Source organism: Bombyx mori, chromosome 9, assembly GCF_030269925.1.
Source record: "Bombyx mori chromosome 9, ASM3026992v2".
NCBI classification, from domain to species: domain Eukaryota; kingdom Metazoa; phylum Arthropoda; class Insecta; order Lepidoptera; family Bombycidae; genus Bombyx; species Bombyx mori.
In genome coordinates, this window is record NC_085115.1 from 10,835,599 (window position 1) to 10,857,336 (window position 21,738).

General features: G+C 35.2%; 3 protein-coding genes across 5 annotated transcripts; 1 reads left to right on the top strand and 2 right to left on the bottom strand.

Annotated features, from left to right (window-relative positions):
• The first annotated feature begins 1,421 nt into the window (after positions 1–1,421).
• Positions 1,422–12,312, top strand: LOC101744381 (uncharacterized). Of its 2 annotated transcripts, XM_062670112.1 has the most exons (8): positions 1,422–1,962; positions 2,250–2,426; positions 5,617–5,775; positions 6,717–7,236; positions 8,787–8,871; positions 9,060–9,231; positions 9,345–9,533; positions 10,272–12,312. In XM_062670112.1, exons 4-8 carry the CDS (start codon positions 7,049–7,051, stop codon positions 11,855–11,857), a joined length of 2,220 nt encoding a protein of 739 aa, XP_062526096.1. In that variant the 5' UTR covers positions 1,422–1,962; positions 2,250–2,426; positions 5,617–5,775; positions 6,717–7,048; the 3' UTR covers positions 11,858–12,312. The 2 variants fall into 2 exon arrangements, with proteins under 2 accessions (XP_062526096.1, XP_062526097.1); XM_062670113.1 differs by lacking the exons at positions 1,422–1,962; positions 2,250–2,426; positions 8,787–8,871 and adding an exon at positions 5,432–5,541 and having other exon boundaries at positions 6,717–7,379.
• On the bottom strand, positions 3,789–5,384 carry LOC101741733 (uncharacterized). Its single transcript, XM_004931065.3, has 2 exons — positions 5,188–5,384; positions 3,789–4,838 (listed from the first exon to the last, which is right to left on the bottom strand). Exons 1-2 carry the CDS (start codon positions 5,309–5,311, stop codon positions 3,832–3,834), a joined length of 1,131 nt encoding a protein of 376 aa, XP_004931122.1. The 5' UTR covers positions 5,312–5,384; the 3' UTR covers positions 3,789–3,831.
• LOC101741593 (uncharacterized) lies at positions 12,170–21,356 on the bottom strand. 2 transcript variants are annotated; one of them, XM_021351236.3, is made up of 8 exons: positions 20,029–21,356; positions 18,936–19,091; positions 18,148–18,244; positions 16,691–16,823; positions 14,474–14,567; positions 13,536–13,704; positions 12,818–13,357; positions 12,170–12,652 (listed from the first exon to the last, which is right to left on the bottom strand). In XM_021351236.3, the coding sequence occupies exons 1-8, from the start codon at positions 20,152–20,154 to the stop codon at positions 12,270–12,272; spliced, it is 1,698 nt and encodes a 565-aa protein (XP_021206911.1). In that variant the 5' UTR covers positions 20,155–21,356; the 3' UTR covers positions 12,170–12,269. The 2 variants fall into 2 exon arrangements, with proteins under 2 accessions (XP_021206911.1, XP_004931121.1); XM_004931064.5 differs by having other exon boundaries at positions 12,812–13,357.
• Positions 21,357–21,738: the final 382 nt, after the last annotated feature.

Below are 21,738 nucleotides of genomic sequence, written 5' to 3' on the forward strand. Positions count from 1 at the left end.
ACAATCTACTTTCGGTTGGCCTTGCGCGTTGACTTACGGTTTAAGGTGTTTTATCAACATTGAACTAACAGTTTCAAAAATGCCATTTTTATTTTAGCTACAATAATTCCTTTCTACGAAAATAATACTTGGCATTCGTTTAATTAAGAGTTTTCCATATCCGTAATTATTTCAGTGATGATTTTTGGGCAATAATTTTCTTCAAAATGATATCATAATATATTCCAGAATTTAAACCAGTTATGGAAACATTTTGTTGAAAAACAAAAATGTTCCGATATATTCGATATTTATTTATTTATTTATAACTTCATATACTAGAAAGTATAAAGGCGTACTTCATGCCATAGGCATTCTCTAATAGTCTACCTTAGGGGAGTGCAGAGATGAATCTTGGTAGGTGTATATGCATATGTGTATATATAACATACATAATATTTATAGATACAAATACTCGTACTTAAATAAATACATAATATACATAAATATATACATATAAAACATATACAAACAAATATTATCAATTAGATGACTCTGCTAACTCTCTGAGAAACAGTTCTCGAACCTTCGTCTTAAACGCTTCACGTGTAGTGGCCGACCTTATTTTGAGTGGGAGCGTATTCCATAGAAGAATAGACTGAATAGTGAATGAAGAATGTAAAAAGTCAGAACTATGTGGAGGACAGCGAAGAAGAAAATTGTGAGATGAACGAAGATTTCGGCTGTGGTCAGACCCTAAGTATTGAAAGGAAGTAGTTAAATAAGCAGGTGGATTTGGGGAGTGCAGCAAAGAGTAAAGAGTACTGAGAGCACGCAAGCTACGGCGTTGACGAATGGGGAGCCATTTGAGTTGGGAGCGATAAGAAGATACGTGATCGTTACCAGATATTTCATTACCCAATAATCATACTTTACGAACTGTTACCAATACTGACACACTGTTAACAAATAAAACCATGAAATATATTTTAGTAAGGTTTTTCACTGAAGCAATCAAAGAAAACACCGCGTTCATTCCACGGGAATACGATTTCACAACCCATATAATCTGGTCATTGGAAACTGGTACATACGTATTCAGTTCGTAAACCAAGTTTTACGATTACCGTAATAAACTAAACGTCGCTTGTAAAATAAGATGCCAATTATTGAAAAAGGTAATGATAAATAAGTACTATAGAATTTAGAATGAGATTTTTTTGTCAAATATTTCGTAGTTGAAACTAAATATTAAAAGCGTTCGCGACTAAAGCCTTGTTCAGACTAGGCGAGTATTTTAGTCGAGTGCCGAGTAATTTAGTAGCTAAATATGTCTGAGCACTAAAAATTTAGTCGAGTAGGTTTGTAAATAATTTAGTCAAGTCAATCCATTTTGTTCTATTTTTTCGGGCGAGTAGAGAGTAGTTTAGCCACTAAATTACGCGGTACTCGACTAAAATACTCGCCTAGTCCGAACAAGGTTTAAGGGCTAGTTTTTAGTTGTCTAGTGTAGACAAAGTTAATTATTCTATCATTTTTCAAATCGTACATTCTAGTGTATGTTATTAGACAGTATTTATCTTATCTTTCTTATACCTTTAAACGAGCAATTCTTGTATATATATAATCTGAATCTCAGACAGGGCTCCAACGATTTTCATAAAATTTAGCATACAGGGGATTTCGGGGGCGATAAATCGGTCTAGCTACGATTTATTTTCAGAAAATATTGTTTTATTCGTGTTTTCAGTAATCAACTCTTCCCGACATCTATTAGCGAATAGTAATACTATTTTTCTTAATTGAGGGCAACTAACCGCTTTAAAGACAAACAAGATGGCGTTATCAAAAAAAAATCATCGGTCATCATCTAGTTTCAGTTTAATTGAGACTTAGTGTTTGTCTACGCGTTTATAACACACATCCGCCCGGATGAATATGGATACGCAGTGGTGCTTCAAAACGTAAGACGAGGTATTCAAGGTACGGGGTGTCATCTTCATTTGAAAAGTAGGACAGGCTGAGCCAACCCAAGCTGATGTACGGCGTAAAGGTAGTTGAACAGGCTCCTAACATTGCTAAAATCCACACTAAATGTGGAATGGGGATCCATCGACAAAACCCTTTTCCTTTTTTAATTTTAATTTTTTTATATGTAGATTTAGGATTGGGAGTATTGTTCGGAGTAAAACCTGTGCTTAGGTCCTCTACTAACCAGCGGAATGCGGCGATAACCGTTTTACTGGGTCTCCTTATTAATCTGTCAACAGATCACGTTCCATGGGATGGAATCGCACACACGCCTGCTCCGCATGTCCAGGCATTACCGATACTCACCTCCAATCAGAAAAAGGAAAGGAACAGAAGTGTCTCTTCGTTACTGATTATATTGATCATCCTATATATACTGATGCTACTCAAGTTGTTCACACTGATTATCTATTCAGGTAATATTTATGTATACTATAAATATAATATATTATTACGTCCGTACGTTAAGAATTTTAAATTAGAAAAAGTATATGTGTCAGTTTTTATTTTTTCTGAGAAAGTAAACACACTCATGTCTAATTCACTTTCCCAACATGGCTCGAGTAAAGAGGAGAAATACAATTAATTCCAAATCAATTTCTATATTTTGTATTTTGAATTGATACGATGAGCTCCGAACGAATTTTGTATTAAGCACATTATGTTGATGTTAACAAGTTTTGGGTCCAATAATAGGGCTGGTAATCGAATAACTGTCAAGGAAGTCCGCTCGGCTCCTCTTCAATGAAATAAGCGAATACGCAGCTAAATTTTCTTCAATTTTCATTAAATTGTTTTTTGAGAACTTATATCTGAACGAGGAGTTCAGTTACAACTTTTAATATAAATTTAATTATTTTTGTGTTTTATAAGGTTTCATTGGTGCTATCGAGTAACATCGGCTGGTGATGAATACGAAATAAGACAAAAAATCTGAGGCTTTCATTGGTTGTGTGGTATCTCAGGATAACGATTTGATATGAAACTATGAATGAGTAATTTGCTAGGGTGTAAATTTGTTCCTATCTTGAAGGCTGAGACAGCTGTTATGATACAAAATTTTCGACTCTATCCGTATTTGAATGCCGTAGGCACATATCAGTTTTTCTAATGAAATACAAACTTAACAAATATTCACGATTTACTTCCACGGTGAAGGAATAACATCGTGTAATAAAAAACAATCTGGAATAAGGAATAATTTGGGGAATTACTAGTAATAGGGTAATCTTGTGAGACCGGGTAGATATACTACCATCCTGCCTATGTTTGCCGAGAAGCAGTAACGCATTTCGATTTGAAGCAACCGTTGTACTGTAAAAACTGAGTCTTACAACTAATGTCTCAAGATGGATGACGGCATTAACGTGTTTGATATCTATGGGCTCCAATAACCACTTAACATCAGGTGGTCCGTGAGGTCGTTCAACTATCACATTGTGATTTCTATCGGCTCCAGTAACCACTTTACACTAGGCAAGAAGATAAGACCAGGTCGGTCACCCACTTTTTTTATTGTTTTTATTACCTTTGTAAGCAGATGAGCATACGGCCCACCTGATGTTGAGTGGTTACCGTCGCTCGTGGACGTCAGCAATGCCAGGGGCGGAGCCAGACCAGTGCCTACCGTAAATCTACACAATAAACCTATAAAAGTATTAGTCAATTCGACTCCGACATGCCCTGCCCTTCGTTCCCAGTGGAGTGCGGAAGTCCGACGATTTCCTCCTAACCGAAAAAAAAAGATCCATCTTACACGTGTAGCTTCAATGAATGAATTACCAAATTAAAATTTAATTCACAATTACCATAACCGGACTGTTAAAAAAAAAAGTGCAAACATGCAAACAAAGAACTCAATAATGAAATTTTAACACCTCTCCGCGTTGATGACGTGCAAAAACATTTTTTTATGAAACTGTCACTATAAATTCTGTTCAGTTCCTCGGCTGTGTGTTCGACGAATTTGTCGGATGTCACATCTGGTAATATAGAAGGGTCCTTATTCTTGTCGTCTTCATAAAAATGAAGCTTAGTCTTACTGTGCGTATGTTTGTCTTTCTTCATATCGATACCCAAATAATCATCAGTCTCTTTATCATAATACAGATCGTCACTATAAACCAAAGTTGTCGTTTTTCGATGCTTCTTTTTTTTTCGATGATTCAAATTATTCATAATATACGGCTGATAGTACGTGTATTTATAAATGTCTTCTGTAACAGCAGTCACGTAATATGATTGGAAAGGCACATAAAAAGCTGGATACTGTGTATACGGTAAACTCGATGGCACGCTAGCAACCTCGTACTTATCTGTATGTGTACATATTTTTGTAGGATCCGTTTGATGGTTAAAAGACGTGGGACTCTTCATCATGCAACTACATGCTCCATGCGGTTTTTTAACTGATAGTCCGTGGGGCTGCGCTAATGACTCGTGTACAAGACTTCTCAATCCCAATACTTTATTTTCTGAGTTTTCAACGAAAGTATTCCCTACACGTCTAGTTTCTCCTTGAGAATCGTTGTTTTGTTGGCTGTCATTTTCGCTTCTACCTGAATTAGCAAGAAACTCAATCACAGGCCATTTTTGCTTCAATTCTAATGTAGGTGTCGGAATACTAGCTTTGTTCCATGTTAGGATTGAAGGGCTATACGTCATGTCTTTCTCGTGAGACTGTTGTTTCATTGAAAGCATCTCATCTGATAGCATTTTGTCGAAAACGTTAGATTTCAAATTAGGCTTTCTATGGTTTGTATAGTTCGTGGTTAATTTTCGATGAGAATTGTGCTTGAAAAAAAAATCTGGAATCATCTCCGACACATCTGAGAAAGAAAGAAATTTGTTTAATCAGCAAAATGTGTGATGAAGTTATAACATTCTTTTCTAAGATTAAGAAATGACATATTTATTTTAGAAAAAAAAATTATCAACAAAATTATAATCATCAATTACAAATAGGTATAAACAGTTAAATATTTAACACAAATAACACACAGTACTCTCAAAACACAGCATAATCAATCATCTTCAAAGTATAGCGAACTGCACAATTATGTCATCACCATCTATCAACGCGGTAATTTATATTAATCTCCATCTTTATTAGCATAACTCTATATGAAATTTCTCAAAGAAGATACTGTATTTTATTTCAATAGATACATGTGATACCTTCAGAAATTACAACTCTTCGAGTTTCATTCCCGTTGCTAAAATGTTTGGTCCCTTGTATTGAAAAATTGTGTATCTCGATTAGGAATATTGTAAACACTAAAATGTGAAACACAAAAATCATAACAAACTCACATAATAATAAATTTAAATGAAGGTTTTTGTGTACCTACAATAAAACAAATCTAGAAAGCCATGGTGGTTTTTTGCTATATATTTTTTTATGTCAATATTTAATAATTTATTATGATAGGACTAAAATTAAGCGTATTATTAATTTACATGATTGCTTTGTGCAGAAGTATAGCTGATTACTGTAAAATATGCCGCAATCATACGCTTTGTTTGTACTCTGTGTGTTTCTTGCCTTTCAATTTATCTTACATTTTAAACATGGAAATATTGTGATGAAATATGGATATTTTATAGTCAACAGGACCAGGCGACCAATGCGATGCGTACGATAAAACTGTATTATTAACAAGCGCAGAAATTTTCCAAATTGTTAGCAGAATAAATGAACGGAGGAATTTCGTTGCTATGGGACTAGCAAATTTTTTGCCTCAAGCTGCTGACATGAAGGAAATTGTAAGAATTCCTTATTTTTCGTACAGTTCTTATTATTAATTCAAAGAATTTGATTTTACACCCACGTTCTTTAATAAAGAAGATTTGTTTGATATGACAATTTACTAAATTTTTATTGACCCATAATTCCTTACGCAAGTGTGGCGCTCAACCCATAGGATCCAATCCCATTTCCACAGGAGGTATTCGTAGGTGAGGAATGTAAATTTTCATGACAATGCCACCCCTATCCGAAAAATTTTGGAAATATGTAGCAACATAGCGCTATTAGGAAGTGTGGGTGCGACACGATATTCTGCTAATAGTAGCCGCCAAGTACCGAGCCGACTCATGCAAGAGCCAACGATCTACGCCCTAGATACGTCCTTACGGATACTTCAGATCCACTTAGTACTGTTTCATGCTACTGTTAGCAGCGACCAAAGCACAGTACATTGTACTCGTCCAATTCTAGAACAGTTCGACGTGAACCTTATCCCAAAGCATCCCGATTCGGTGGTAGAAGCACTCATAAAGCAGCCGCTGTTGACTGCCTGTTAAGCCTTTTCTAGGGGCGTTCGTTGTTAGGAGCTCCTCCAAGCTGAGCTCTTTAGATCTCCCATTCGTCCTAGACAAGACAAGATTCCTAAGTCAGCCTTTTTCAATATTCTCCCGTCCAAAAAAACATATTTGTTTTTTATGCTTATGCTAATTAGACGCGAAACAGTCGCAGACACCTGACTCTGTTCTGCCAAACACCGTGATCTAATCAGCAAAGGAACAAAATTAAGGATAAAGATTGTCTAGTACAAGTACCGAAATTAGGAAGAGAGAAAATGTCAAAATTCCCAATTAGACTATTTAATTTTGGAATTACACTTCTAAATTCTTGAACCATATTAATGCGATTAGTAAACCGAACTTGGTAAATAACGTTGCGTAAATTCATGTGATTATTTCAGATTTGGTCACAAGAATTAGCTAATTTTGCTCAACGTTGGGTTGATCAATGCGACCAAAATATTCAACCAGATAAAGAAGATATCTGTCGTGACTTAGGCTAGTATTATTAATGTTTAAGACCTTTCTGTTTCTTTTTTTTTTCTAATTTTTTAAGTTTTTTATTACTCTGTCGTATTTCTCTTCGAATATGTTATAGTCATATCACCACTTCAATCTTATATTAAGTATTTTAGGTGAGATATTTTTTAAAGACGACTTTTTGCGCTTCTTATTTATCTAACTTGAAATCGATTATTGCGTTGCAATATAATTGAATCGAACAAAACAATTGATGAAATATATAATTATACGCTTAAGACAACAAAAGATTCCAACAATTATGTTCACAGTTAATGCGAAAGTAGGACAAAACATCGCCACAATTTTGGGAACTACAACAGGCCTTAATGTAAAAAGTTTCGTGGATATGTGGTTTATGCCGATACTGACGTATAAGGGAAACGTCGCCTATTACAATGAGTGAGTAACTTTGCAATAAACTAGAATCGCTTATGACTTTTAACCGATTTATCCTTGTATTTAATTTTATTAAATAGCCTTTTCGGCAATGCACCTGCATTATTTTGTCTACAGACACATTATATACGGTAAAAAGAAATCCGGTTAGTAATTTAAAGTGAAATTTTATGCATAGTCCTCGTCGTGGCCTAAAGGATAAGACGCCCGGTGCATTCGTATGTAGCGATGCACCGGTGTTCGAATCCCGCAGGCGGGTACCAATTTTTCTAATCAATTACGTACTCAACAAATGTTCACGATTGACTTCCACGGTGAAGGAATAACATCGTGTAATAAAAGTGAAACCCACAAAATTATAATTTGCGTAATTACTGGTGGTAGGACCTCTTGTGAGTCCGCGCGGGTAGGTACCACCCTGCCTATTCCTGCCGTGAAGCAGTAATGCGTTTCGGTTTGAAGGGTGGGGCAGCCGTTGTAACTATACTGAGATCTTAGAACTTATATCTCAAGGTGGGTGGCGCATTTATGTTGTAGATGTCCATGGGCTCCAGTAACCACTTAACACCAGGTGGGCCGTGAGCTCGTCCACCCATCTAAGAAATAAAAAAAGAAAAATTCAATGTATGACTCAATAATTTATATTCTTAGCTTTTTAGTCTAAGATGTGCTTTTATTATATTATTTTATTATTACTCGTGGTAGAACATGCATGCGTTCACATTTAAAATGTTGAGCAAACGATATGCCCTCTTGTTTCAAGTTTTGAAATGGGTCTACCACTAAAATAAATAAAATAAATAAATAAAACGTATAAACTTCTTGTGTCCTTAGTTACTTAAACTAAAATTACACATTTGACTGAGATGCACGTATAGGAACATGGAAAAACCCTGCGTATTTTTTTAATAAAGGTTGTTCACACCGTGTTTCCCACAAAGCGTTGACTGACAGCTTTTTTCATATTTCACGTTAATGTCAGAGCTAATTAGGGTCCGGATCAGTAAATAGCTGAAAAGTAAAGTAAGTAGGTTGATTCCATTTTAATGCTATCCATGATGACGACTTTTTCCATTGCTTCACCGCATTTTTGGGATAGCATCATTTTTTAAGACGACCGCACCATCATCTGCCCAGTGCGTCGTGTGCAGGGCCCTCCCGGAAGAAGCTGTCTATGCGGTATCCACAGGGTTGATCCTTGGCTCTCTGCTGTAGAACATCGACTATGTTTAACTTTTGAGGAATGTCCTCATCTTTGTCATTTGTTTTGCCATTATTAGAGGTGGTTTAGGGAATTAAAATATTGAACCAGGACGTGATGTACAGTAATACAGGCACTGTTGTTTTAGGATCCTCGGAAAGTGTCGCCCGTCGATGCCCAAATGGTGGTTGGAGACGTTCGAATTCAAATAAACATTTTTTTATAATCGGCTACATCATGCTATGCAATATAATTTGTATTTAAATTCTCCTAAATGTTCACCAATACGGCGAAAACTTCGATATTTTTTTATGTCTTATAATTTGAGTTATTCGTTCCGTTTCCTCTACAGATCAGAGAATCACAGCATGAGCTATTTCACACAATTGATCTGGGGCGAAAGTGACTCCGTAGGCTGCGGCAGAGCCAGATTTTATGTAATAATTGTTTTTTAAACATAAATATTAACCTATCCATTAAGTACATGTATTTTCTACATGGATGCCAAATCGGATGCATGGCTCAGTAGTTTTAACGGAACATCCGTAAAAACCACTGTAGATTTATATATTAGTATAGACATACCTACGTCACTGAAAACACTAATTGACATTTCCGATTTCAGCTTCAATCAAAGCAGAAAATGGCTGTAAGACTTGTTTGTAATTTTGCACCCAAAGGAAATTTTCGTGGAAAACCAATTTACACAATAGGTTACCCTGCAACTCAATGCAGGGGTAATTCAGCACCCAACACAAAATATATTGGACTTTGCACTAAGCAGTTTCTTATACCAGGTACGTTTAATTATCTTTAATCTTAAGAAAGAAATACGAAATTAATGTTTCGATCTAAAAGTTTTCAAATACGGTAATAATAAGGGTTACTCATAATTAATCATGGATTTCAGCAAGAAAATTTACGTCTCGGCCTTTCCCGCCGAGCAGTTTACTCAGGATACTTAATTTATCAAATAATTCAACGAAGGATGAAATGGATTCCAATCGAAATAATTTGAAACAATCGCTTTTTGAAGAAAATGATACAAAAGATCATAGATATCAGAAATCCAGACATATTTATTTTGATAGAACAAGCGGTACGTAGAAATAATTTTAATAGTCATCAATGCATTAAAAAAAAATATTTTTAATTTTTTATTGCTTAGATGGATGGACGAGCTCACAGCCTACCTGGTGTTAAGTGGTTACTGGAGCCCATAGACGTCTACAACGTAAATGCGCCACCCACCCCGAGATATAAGTTCCAAGGTCTTAGTATAGTTACAACGGCTACCCCACCCTTCGAACCGAAACGCATTACTGCTTCACGACGGAAATAGGCGGGGTGGTGGTACCTATCCGTGCGAACTCCCAAGAGGTCCTACCACCAGTAATTTTGCAGGTTTGATTTTTATTACGGGATGTTATTCCATCACCGTGGAAGTCAATCGTGAACATTTGTTATGTACCTATTTCATTAGAAAAATTGGTACCTGCCTGCGGGATTCCAACACCGTTGCATCGCTAGATACGAATGCACCAGACGTCTTATCCTTTAGGCCAAGACGACTTCCAAAATTAACTATAAATTGTGACCATTTTTCGACTATACCATTCCTGACTAGGCTTGTAAAAGATCACTATCTAGACGGTCGTCGAAAACGGGCGATGCAAATATTGTAAATATCTTCATTTAAATTCGTTTTGACTAGCAAAACGTTTTGCTTCCAGCTATCGTGCTGCATTTTCTAATTTTAGAGATACCTTGCAGGCGTCAAACATAAATAGTAGACGTTTTATTTTTTTTATCTATATCTGTTATCTAATAATTATAGATAGCCATCGAAGACCATCTCATTATGGATTTCAAAAACACTCAGCGGTAACAAACATTCACAAAAGTCGAAAGCACCTAAACAAAGAAACTTCACGTATGCTCAAAGTATATTATAATCAAAGATATGATGCCCTTCAGGACAAAAAGGAAAAAAATCTAGATCTCAGAAAAAGATATGACAGTAAGAGAACCTACAAGAATTCGGCTTCTGAGACCAAAATAGACCAATGCACTCGTAAAATCACACCAACTACAACAATAACAACAACTCCAAACAATATTTCGAAAAAGTATAGAGCAAACGCTTGCACGCGAAAGAGTAATATAAATTGCAAATCAACCACTCCCTTTCAAACAACTTCACATGGACGGTGCTCTACTTTGAACGTCACCTCGATATTTACGGAACTATGTCCTTGCAATAAGAAAACAACAACTTGTATAACAATTCCTACGATCTGCAACTGTTACACAAACTGCAAATGCTTAGAGAATAAGTCGCCTAAATGGGAATCGATAAAAGATTTTAGAAAATTTAAAATGGATAAGAAAGAAAACCCTAATATCAATTACCAGGAAATGTTTCCTAATATAGAAGTAAAAAATGGCGCTCCAATAATACCAATAAATCACTATCCAATATTATATCCTTGGATTGTAAATACCATGAAGCCTACAACCAATATTTGGACAGCAGCCAAAACTACACCATCAAACTCATACCTTTATTCGAATGAAAAATACACTGGCGAAACACTAGAAACACGAAAAAAAAGACAGCATGGATTGAATAGTCAAATTACATTAAAACCATTTTGGCAAATGGATGAACTTCATTACAAAATGCCAACAGAGCTTAGATCTCTTCGTTATACAACAATACCTAGTAGGAGAAGCAAATTAACAACGCGGACATCAAAAATGCAAACCGAAAGTATAACAATAAGACCAAAACAACCTAAAATAAAGAATCAGAAAGACCATGTGTCTGAAAGATATTTATCATTCGAAGAACTTATGCATTTGAGAAAGCTTAATCCTGGAGATAACAAACAAGATTGGCGTCGGAAAGAAAGTCAAGGAAATATATTGAGAGAAGATACTACGACTCTCAGTACCGATCCGACCACAGCGGAAACTTCAGAAATAACAACCAATACACCTTTTATAAGAAATAAATACTGCACACGCAAACTTACTTGTACATGGACAGCTTTTACTGGGAACGAAACTAGCAACATTGGTGGCATTATCGATCACGGCTCAAGGACTCCACCAGGATACGTTGACGGTTGTACGCGGACGTCGACTTGCACACGAGAGTTCATGGACCGTAATAAAATGGATTCTGTATCTCATGAAGATGCAGGGGCAACAACCATTGAAGATCAAGATTACTGTGAAAAACGCTCTCTGAATGTCAGAAGGAGAAATTTAGAAGTTGTTACAACAGCCGATTATTATAGTAATGCATATCGAGAAACGTATACTCACTCACCTTTAGACAGTAATAAATCATATCGTATACTATCTACAGAAAAAATAATTGAAAGTCTAAGTCCTGGTGAGGATTGTAGCTGTTAAAAAGGATAATCAAGATAAAAAACCATCGAAAATTGAGATTTTTTTTCAAGTTAGGTCTTTTTCAATACTCATCATGACTGTAAATATATTATAAAATAAACTTTATACTTTAGTGGAGAATTTTTTTTCAATGCCGTATTAAAACAAATCGATACAGTCAGAAAGTTTGACGTTTTCGGTGTAAATTGTTAAGAACAATTAGGTCGTTCGTTTGTCATTAATTCCTTTAAAAATTTGAGCTATCAAGCAAGTCACTGTCCATTTTTATTTTTTTGTAACAGTTTTGTAGCTTAGAATTTGGGTAATGAGATATTTATTGTAAATTTTGACTCAATGTATTTTTATATAGATAAACACATTTACAAACTGGAAACGTAAAAAAGATAGGTTACATTTTGTACAAGTTTTTAAATCAATTTGTTACGTCAATAAACTTTTTCAAGACTTTATGTTCAGTTGGAGTTTCATTTGCCATGATGACACCAAAAGCATTTGCATCTTCAGTGACTTCATCGGAATCTAAGATTTCTCCTAAAAAGTCCTTGACAGTTGTGGACTTCCTTATTTCTTCTATTTCCTGCACAATATCTGATACAGCTAAATTAGTTGTATCGTAATAGAGTTCAGTGCTGTTCTCAATTTCATCTCCATTGTCAACATCTTCGGGATAAAAGAAATGTCCTGTAAACTCTGTATTTGGTTTAATTTCTGATAGCTCTGCTTGTATTCTTATCGGATTAATACCGTTTACACTATACGTGCTTTCTGTAACTTCTTCGGTTACGTGAGAATTACCTTAAAAATCATTAATTTATTAAACGACTAAATAACAAACACATCAAAATTGAAATAAAAATACCTGAAAATAAACTAGATAATTGTTCAACCATTAAAATCTCTCAAAGTGAAATAGGTTAAATAATAAGTATTTACATCTACATAAAGGATACGCACTCGAACCTCTGAAAATAACAGCTTTAACCAAATCTGTTAGAAGAGTAGAATTAACTAAATCTTGTTCAGTTGATTTAGAAGTTGTTGTGAGCATTTTCTTGCTATAGATCTTACTCACAAATGCTACCACACTCGGATCAGTATAGCCATCATTATAAGGCGACCTTGTTGTTAGTATTTCTTTGAACATGGGGTCTTCACTTAATTTTTTTTTCAACAACTCTATAAAATCATCCACGGCCAACGAGTCTTTGCAAGTATTAGAATTTGTAGTTATTTCACTAACTGCTTGTCTTGTGAAATTTCGTAAATGAGAGAAGTAATTAAATGGTATATTAAATTCATCTTCTATATCCGGTATGTATGTTACAGGTTTTTGAGATTTTATTTTGTAGTTGTCTTCGCTTATATTCGGATTGAAATTCATGGTATATTCAGGTTTATTATGATCTATGTCTCTGCCTAGAGCTGTACTTGGACCACTTATAATTCTTTTTGTAGAACTCGTGGCATTATTAAAGTGCAAAGCTTGATTTCGATTTAAACCTAAAATTTTAAAAATATTTCATCACGAATTTAGCTGAGCAATTGTGTTCTATAATAAGAGCTTATTTTAATTGTACGATTACGTAATTTCTCTTGTCTGAAAATATTTCATAATTTCTTCCAGTTGCTTCAAGTAAAAATTTACATTGTGTCAACATATAAGTTCCGATTAACTAACCACATAGTGCTCTATAGTCAGGATCGCAAAGCTGTCCCTTTGGGCAGCGGGAGCATGGCATTCCGCTTAGATACACAGGCTTATCCTTTGAATTTCCACCGGGAGCGAAATTGCACACCAACCTATAAATGGTCCTGTTTTTTTGTCCGCCGGAGTCTTCGTAGCGTTCCTGGTAAGAATAATTACTTTTGTTGTATGTTATTTAATGTGCTTATTACAATTAACGTACTTTAGATTCAACTTTCGAACGTCGCCTTTTTTAGGAGCTGTAACTTACGTGGAACGTGTTGATTTTAATAATGGATTCTTAAATGGAGAAACGATGGTGTGTGGTAGGCGTTGCTCATGAACATCAGTAATGCCAAAAGCACAGATAAGAGGCTGTGTACCACTGAAAAATCTTCTAAAAACCTTCTAATTAGGTATTCGTTCATTATCGCAGTACCACTGGTAAAACATCCACAGCCATAAACAAACATTACTTGGTATTAAAATAGAAAAAAAATCTCGGGCGATTCAATTAATATCAATAGGTGTAATTAAAACACTCCGTTAATATAAATATATTAGCGTGGAAAATTGTTGCTCTCGGATGCTATGAATGGTTCGTTTGGAAATTAGAGGTAATATAATGAAAAAGACAAAATATTTAAATCTTAATTAGAATTGGCAGTATCGTAGAATTTCATTTTGTGATTTCTAAATAAGTCATCCATATTTCGAAGTCGTCTCAAATGAAATAAGCTGCCAAATCTCAAATTACTGTTAGCTCTTCCTATAGATGCATAATGTGGTCATTATTCAAATTGCTATCAAAAACATTATTATTCGTCAGTAAACAATTACAATACTCAGTAATAAATCGACATTTAAATAATTTTGTGCGTCATACAGGAGCTTAAGAAAATTCTTAAGAGTCTCGATTAGAAATGACTCACTTTGAAAGTTACAGCACCGCATCCAACCTGTCTGGAGTCCGCCCAAACTAACTGTGTGAAGTAATTGTAATGCGAATGGCCGGTCTCAGATGAACTGAAATTTATTGTTAGGCAAATTTATATGAAAACAATTTATCGGGGTTCCAAAATAAATTATCGTTTCCCTTAACAAGATCGGGCGGTTTGATCGAACCGGCATTGGAATGTTTAAGCAACATCAATTTTTATGAAGACTTATAAAAAAAATTTTACTCCGACCCAAATAAATACCCTTTTATGTTGGTTTCGTGTTAAATTAATAATAGCCACATAGTTATCGATGATTACAGATTTCATAAAAAAAATTTCAAATGTTGTTACCTTTGATTATATACACGACGTGTATGTAATCAAACGTTGTTACAAATGTTTAGTGGGCTTCGTTTTTGTGTGTGTGTGTGTGTGTGTGTGTGTACGAGCACAACTTAAGTTCATTTTAGGTCGAAAAAAAAAACAGGCAGCGAGAAAATATTTTTATTGTTGTTTTTATTAGCAATTAAAATGTTATGAAGATCAGCGATAAACATGTCCCTTGATTTATTCCGATCGTTAATTCACAACGAAATTAATCACTTTTCTCTGATTATAAAGGTGCACAGATCCCGGACGCGACGTCAAATTTTTTTATGTAAATAAGGATGCAGATAATCGACGAAAACCACAATCTCTCAACTAAAATGCGTAATCAATAGTATTTAATGGCGGTAGAGCATATTGTTGTTAATTTAATGTGTTAGGGTCGTTTTCAATTTTGCGGCCAAAAAATTAACGATTTCATGAATTTAAACTTTCTCTAATTTTTATTTTTTTATATTAAGCCGTTTTCAGAATAAAAAATGCTTCAGCACAATCAAGTCAATCACTTATTTATTGATAATATTATATAATATCCATTTATATTTTTATTTTACACATTTGATAACGCCAATACGGATGAAAATTTATATAGGAACTTTTTTTAAAAGCTTAGAAATCGTACTTCTTTTTTTTAATAATATTCTAATATCCAATTAGTTTTCCTTTATTATTGCATTATATACTGATTAAATTTTCCGAATTTCAAAACGCATTACTATAAAAATAGCAAACAAGTTAGAATTTGAATTTCGGACCAGTGCAAGTGATACGAATGAGTTGGGGTAGTTTTTAATGTATAACTCCTAATTTAACAGATTTTACGAATATATAATTATAGGAACACGTGCCTGTTATCATGACAACAAATTTACTGTATTTATAAATACACTAACATTAAGATTATGAGAATTGAATCAAATAACTCGCTTTTGGCCTCAAATTTGAAAACGACCTGTTAATTCTATAATCGTATCTGCCGTCCTGCCTCTTTTCACTACAAAGCACTCAGCTGCTTCGGCTTAGGAGAAGTTCTAATACGATCTCAACATCATGCCTTCTTAAGACTTGTAGCTCATGTATCAAGGAGGGCGGTAACATTCACTGATTTACTTCCACGGTGAAGGAATAATAACATCGTGTAATAAAAATAAAACCCGCAAAAATTATAAATTGCGTAATGGTAGGACCTCTTGTGAGTCCGCACGGGTAGGTACCACCACCCTGCCTATTTCTGCCGTGAAGCAGTAATGCGTTTCTGTTTGAAGGGTGGGGCAGCCGTTGTACTGTAAAAACTGAGACCTTAGAACTTATATCTCAAGGTGGGTGGCGGCATTTACGTTGTATATGTCTATGGGTCCCGGTAACCACTTAACATCAGGTGGGCCGTGAACTCGTCAACCCAACTAAGCAATCTATATATATAAAAATGAATCGCTGTTCGTTAGTCTCGCTAAAACTCGAGAACGGCTGGACTGATTTGGCTAATTTTGGTCTTGAATTATTTGTCGAAGTCCAGAGAAGGTTTAAAAGGTAGATAAATATAAAAATGCTCGGAATTAAATAAAAATAACAATTTTGTTTTTACTTCCGTCCGTCGGGTTTCTTTTGTTTCTTTAAGTTTATTTTATACAAAAGCTTAGGTCTTTTATTTATTGATGGAGGCACTACGACGTCTGCCTGGTCAGTTAGTAAATATATAAAAAAGGTCCTAAGTGACCTCGGTAACAAGTTGAGGAAAGGCGAATGGTATGCTCGTCTCTCGGTCCGGATTAAACAATAATTTAAAGCAATTCGGTTTTTGAGTCAGATTGAATAACTTACGGCGTAAATTTTCCTAAAATCGAGACATTGACGTGCAGTAGTTCCATGTACCAAACGTCGACCAGGGACAGCGGAGTCAATCCTGGGGCGTCTCCGTGTATGGTTGCGATATTTTGTCCCACAGAAACGGACCCTGAACACAATAGCTGATTACACAACCGGAAGATAAACAAGTTATCGGCCATCTTGTGCGCGCCCTAAGAGTAACTACTCGGCTTGTGTAAAAATGAATTACCAAATTATTACTTATTAGCGGCCCGCTCCAGCTCCGCTCGGGTCTTTAACAAAAATTTCAATGACATTCGACGTTGTTTTATTTAAAAAAATAAAAGAACACTTATTGCGGCATAACTATAATAATCAGACATAAGCTGTCGCGACACTTTTTTTGATTTATTGCTTATGTGTGTGGACGAGCTCACAGCCCACCTGATGCTAAGTGGTTACTGGAGCCCATAGACATCTACAACGAAAATGCTCCACACACCTTGAGATATAAGTTCTAAGGTCTCACTCAGAATAGCCACATCGGCTGCCCCACCCTTCAAATCGAAACGCATTACTGCTTCACGGCAGAAATAGGCGGGGTGGTGGTACCTACCCGTGTGGACTCACAAGAGGTCCTACCACCAGTAATTACGCAAATTATAATTTTGCGGGTTTGATTTTTATTACACGATGTTATTCCTTCACCGTGGAAATCAATCGTGAACATTTGTTAAGTACGTATTTCATTAGAAAAATTGGTACCCGCCTGCGGGATTCGAACACCGGTGCATCGCTAGATACGAATGCGCCAGACGTCTTATCCTTTAGGCCACGACGACTTTCAAAAGTTAGTAAAGACTTAATTAATGATGTGTTCTACAAAGTCATAGTACATTATTTTATTCTATTATCAATAGTTTTCGCAGAGCACGCGATGTAAAGAATATTTTAGATAAATTTTTTTCACTTTGGGTTACATTATTGGAGTTTTGGTAAGGATCCCTAAATTTTTTCAAAAAAGATTAAAGCCTATGTCACGCTAGAATTGTGTAGCTTCCAAACAGTGAAATATTTTTTTAAATCGGTTTAGTAGTTTCGGAGCCTATTCAATAGAAACAAACAAACAAATCTTTCCTCTTTATAATATTAGTAGAGATTAAAGTGATGTGTAATGAAAAATAAAGCATGTAAAAATATAACCACAGCGTTACAATAAAACCTGGTAAAATATAACGTAGTCCCTTTGGTATTACTGTTCAACTTTTATTGACTTAACAATTTATCAAAGCGGCGTGTTTGTTTGATGCTGTGAATAAATTTATTCATGAATAACTGGAAAGTGAAATATTTTATTCGCAGAGCCTATGAATCCTGCGAAGCGAAACGATTAACACGTGCTTTCTAATTAAAAACACTGTCGTGTCGTGGGACGAACATTACATCTACCAAATATTATAGTTAATACGAACCTAAATCGCGACAAACATCTTTGATATCGGGCGCTCTATGTTTTACACACTGGTTCGCCCATCGTTGAGCAGATTTTTGCAATTCATCGTTCCATTCCTGCATAATAATTAACGTTTAAATCGTAACGTGAATAGTAAATAATTGAGTGCCTCGGATTTATTTATTTGAATTCGAAGCCATCTTTGAACCTAGCGTATAGGTTCAGTTTTATTTCCAAAGTTACTCTATGTTGACATAGTGGATAGGGAATGCCCGCGGCTCTATATAAATTAGCATGGTCCACACTCAAACATAATGATGACCTTTGACATTTTCCAATAAAATCAATTGATGAAAAGTAACCAGCTCGGTCTCCCGTAACGGTAATTTTGATATCGTTACAGTTAAAACGATATTAAGATAGGTACTTAGTTAAGAATTTTGTTTATTCTCTAAAATCGTGTTTTACGTAAGCTACACAAAAAATTACATATGTGTTGAAATAACTTCATATATGAAAGCTAACAAAGGCAAACCTAAGTAATACACAAATTACAAGAGTTCTTTTTATTCCTGGAAGTGGCAAGTCTTTAGATGTTTTCAAAGACATAATAGAACATATAAAAAAGTGGTTAACCATTTCTTTCCTTTGATGAAACTTGTACGTTTTCTAGTCGTAATTGTTAAACGTAGGCAAATACATTAATATCTCAACCTCTGTCCAAAGTAAATTTATCACGTTTTCCCACTGGAAAAAGAAATACTGTGCCACCACACATTCAGCTACATTTATACCAAAACGTGTTACCAATTTTAGCATATTGGAGGCAGGTGGCAGGGATCTTATTTCCCCGGCGGCTACTTTGTTACGCCGACTATTTATTTTGTCCAAAATAGCTTTTACGTCTTCGGCATTTTTAATTGTTATTTCTAATTGTATACAATGGTCTGCCGGAGTTTCGGACTGCATTAAAAGAAAAACAATTATTAAAGACCGTTAAAAATGTAATTGATTATAATTATTTACTAAACATTAAACTATTCTTTTATTAACAAATTAGTACATAAAGAATATTATTATTTATTATTTACTTGTTATACAAGGGGGAAGTCACGGCTCACCAAAGTTAGATATAATTGATTTGATATTGAAGTGGAGCCTATTGATTCTAGACCTAAATACCACCATCCACCTAAAGATCGAAGTCAAAAATGTATTAATTGCCTAACGAAACGCATGAACGCAACCGCAGTCACGCTTCGCGGCAGAAATAAACAGGAAGGTGAGTGATATACGTTTCCGGTTTTCTTGAAATTTTGGATAAAAAAATATGAAAATTTCTCTTAATAAAGCTCGTCACTAGAAGAACACCGGCTTAGTCGCAGTACATACACTGGATATCTCACGACGGCTTTACACTTCGTTTTTTGAATTTACAGCTCTATGATGATTTTTTTTATTTATGTAAATTGGTAAGTTGCATAATACCATGGACCGCCTGAATCTGATAATTCTCAGAACGCACTACTGCCCAACTTGACATTCAAAATCAAAACAACCGACAGCATCGCTTGGAAATATGGCATTTGCGTGCTTAAATTATAAAAAAATGGTATCTACCGGAGGATCAAGGTAACATCGCGTGACTTCAAACACACCAGAATACATTACAATACGAAAGCCAAACTAAAAAACGAACTGTAAGCTTTTGCCGACACACTTTATGCATTGTCATAAAAATGTTTGTATTAAATTTGAACTCGAACAAAAACTATTTCCTCGTGGTGAATTATTTAGTTAAACATAAAACATTTTGTTTGGATTTTAGATATCTAGGTAATTGAGAAACAAAAAAAAAGTGAATTCAATTAAATGATAATGTAAACAAATCGTAACCTGCCTGGAATTTGCATAACGTATGTTGTTTACTGTTATTACAAATATCAGCAACACAATAACTCTTGCATTCATATTTTGCAATAAATATTGCTGAAAGAAATGTTAATAATAAAGTATTCAACGTCATCGTTTAGAAAATAAAACGAAGCGTAGGTATTACGACGGTCTGATCACAAATCCAGTCGGTCACGATTCGCGTCGCGATCTGTCTGTATTTACTCCTTCGCAAAAGTTGACACTTTACAAAGAAAGTATGATGTACCTATTGAAAACGTGGGGCTAGCACTCTGAAAAAAAATCGAGAAAATGGAGCTTTGCGGCTTTCCCGTTCGGGTTTACAAAATAAACTTTATTTTCACTCTTTATTATGAAAATCATATTTCTGCGAAACTGTTTACAGCAGTAGTAAGTACTAGTATAGGATATTTCGAGTTTTTGAGCTAGAAAGGGACTTTTTTCCTACCTAAGCTGGTAGCCTAGGGGGTTATGCCAGGTTATGCTAACCTGAGGAAGTTGCTAACACTAGCCCTAGCAAGAACAATGCATCGCTGAATCTACCACCGGATCGGAAACGCGACCCACTGAGAAGATCCGGCGAGAATCTCAATGGGCTGTGTCTGAGGGTTAATTTGATCGCCAAGCCTTTCGTCGCAAGTGACGGGTTCGACGAGAACGGTGACTTGTCATTACGGAATCTAAAAGGACCGATAGTGGTGGGAGGATCCGAAATGAGAAGAGACAGTGTCAACATCAACGACGGGTATGTAACTCACTTTCGGGTAACTCAATAGAGGTTCTATCCGAGTGAACTTTAATATAAACATGAACGAAACGAAAGTTTTGTTTTCTATGCGTGGTCTGGGGCGGCTGACTTCGAAAGATAGCGCCAGCCGCGCCACCTAGCGCTCGTTTTTATTTTGACCTCATGAATCCGAAGTTAAAATTAAAAAGACCTACCTTTATAACGAAACTCGTTTAGCTGTAATTTAAGATGTTTTAGTATTTTCATTCATGACGACTTGATGGTGCAGTAGTTACCGGCCCTGACAGCGGTCGGGGAACTTTTTTAATTATTACCCCAATATATTTTTGTGTAAGTTGATATTACCCCATGGCGAAGAACAAAAAAAAACGAAATCGCTTCTTTTTAGCGTCTTTCATAATAAAGCCCCCATGATAATTTTGAAAAAAAAAAATTTTTTCGTTTCGTTTCATTTCGTTTCATCGAGTTTGAAATCACAACGATTGTTAAGAAGTTTCACTTCAATATATACTTTTTACTCACAAAAGTTTCATTTTTACCGCCCAAAATTTCATTTTACCCCATTTGAGGTAATTTACCCCGGTTCCCCGACCACTGGGCCCTAACTATTGCGCCGAGAGGATTCGTGTGATGAACAGGTTAGTTCGCTCATCGTCTATATCGGATTCGGTTACAGTTAATAATCACTAACTGTAACCGAATCCGATATAGAAACTTCGGATAATTTCAGATAGGGCGGAGTCTAATTTAACTAACAATAAACAATAATAATTATGTAATTGTTTGAATTTTTTAATATTTTTTATTATTATTATTATATTAATTAAATTTTATTAAAATTTTAATTTATCACTCTTTTAATTAAAACACAAGCAATGACAATGAAAACTGATTGATATGTTATGTTGTGTTAATTTTTATAATGATACTAGCTTTTGTTGGCGACTT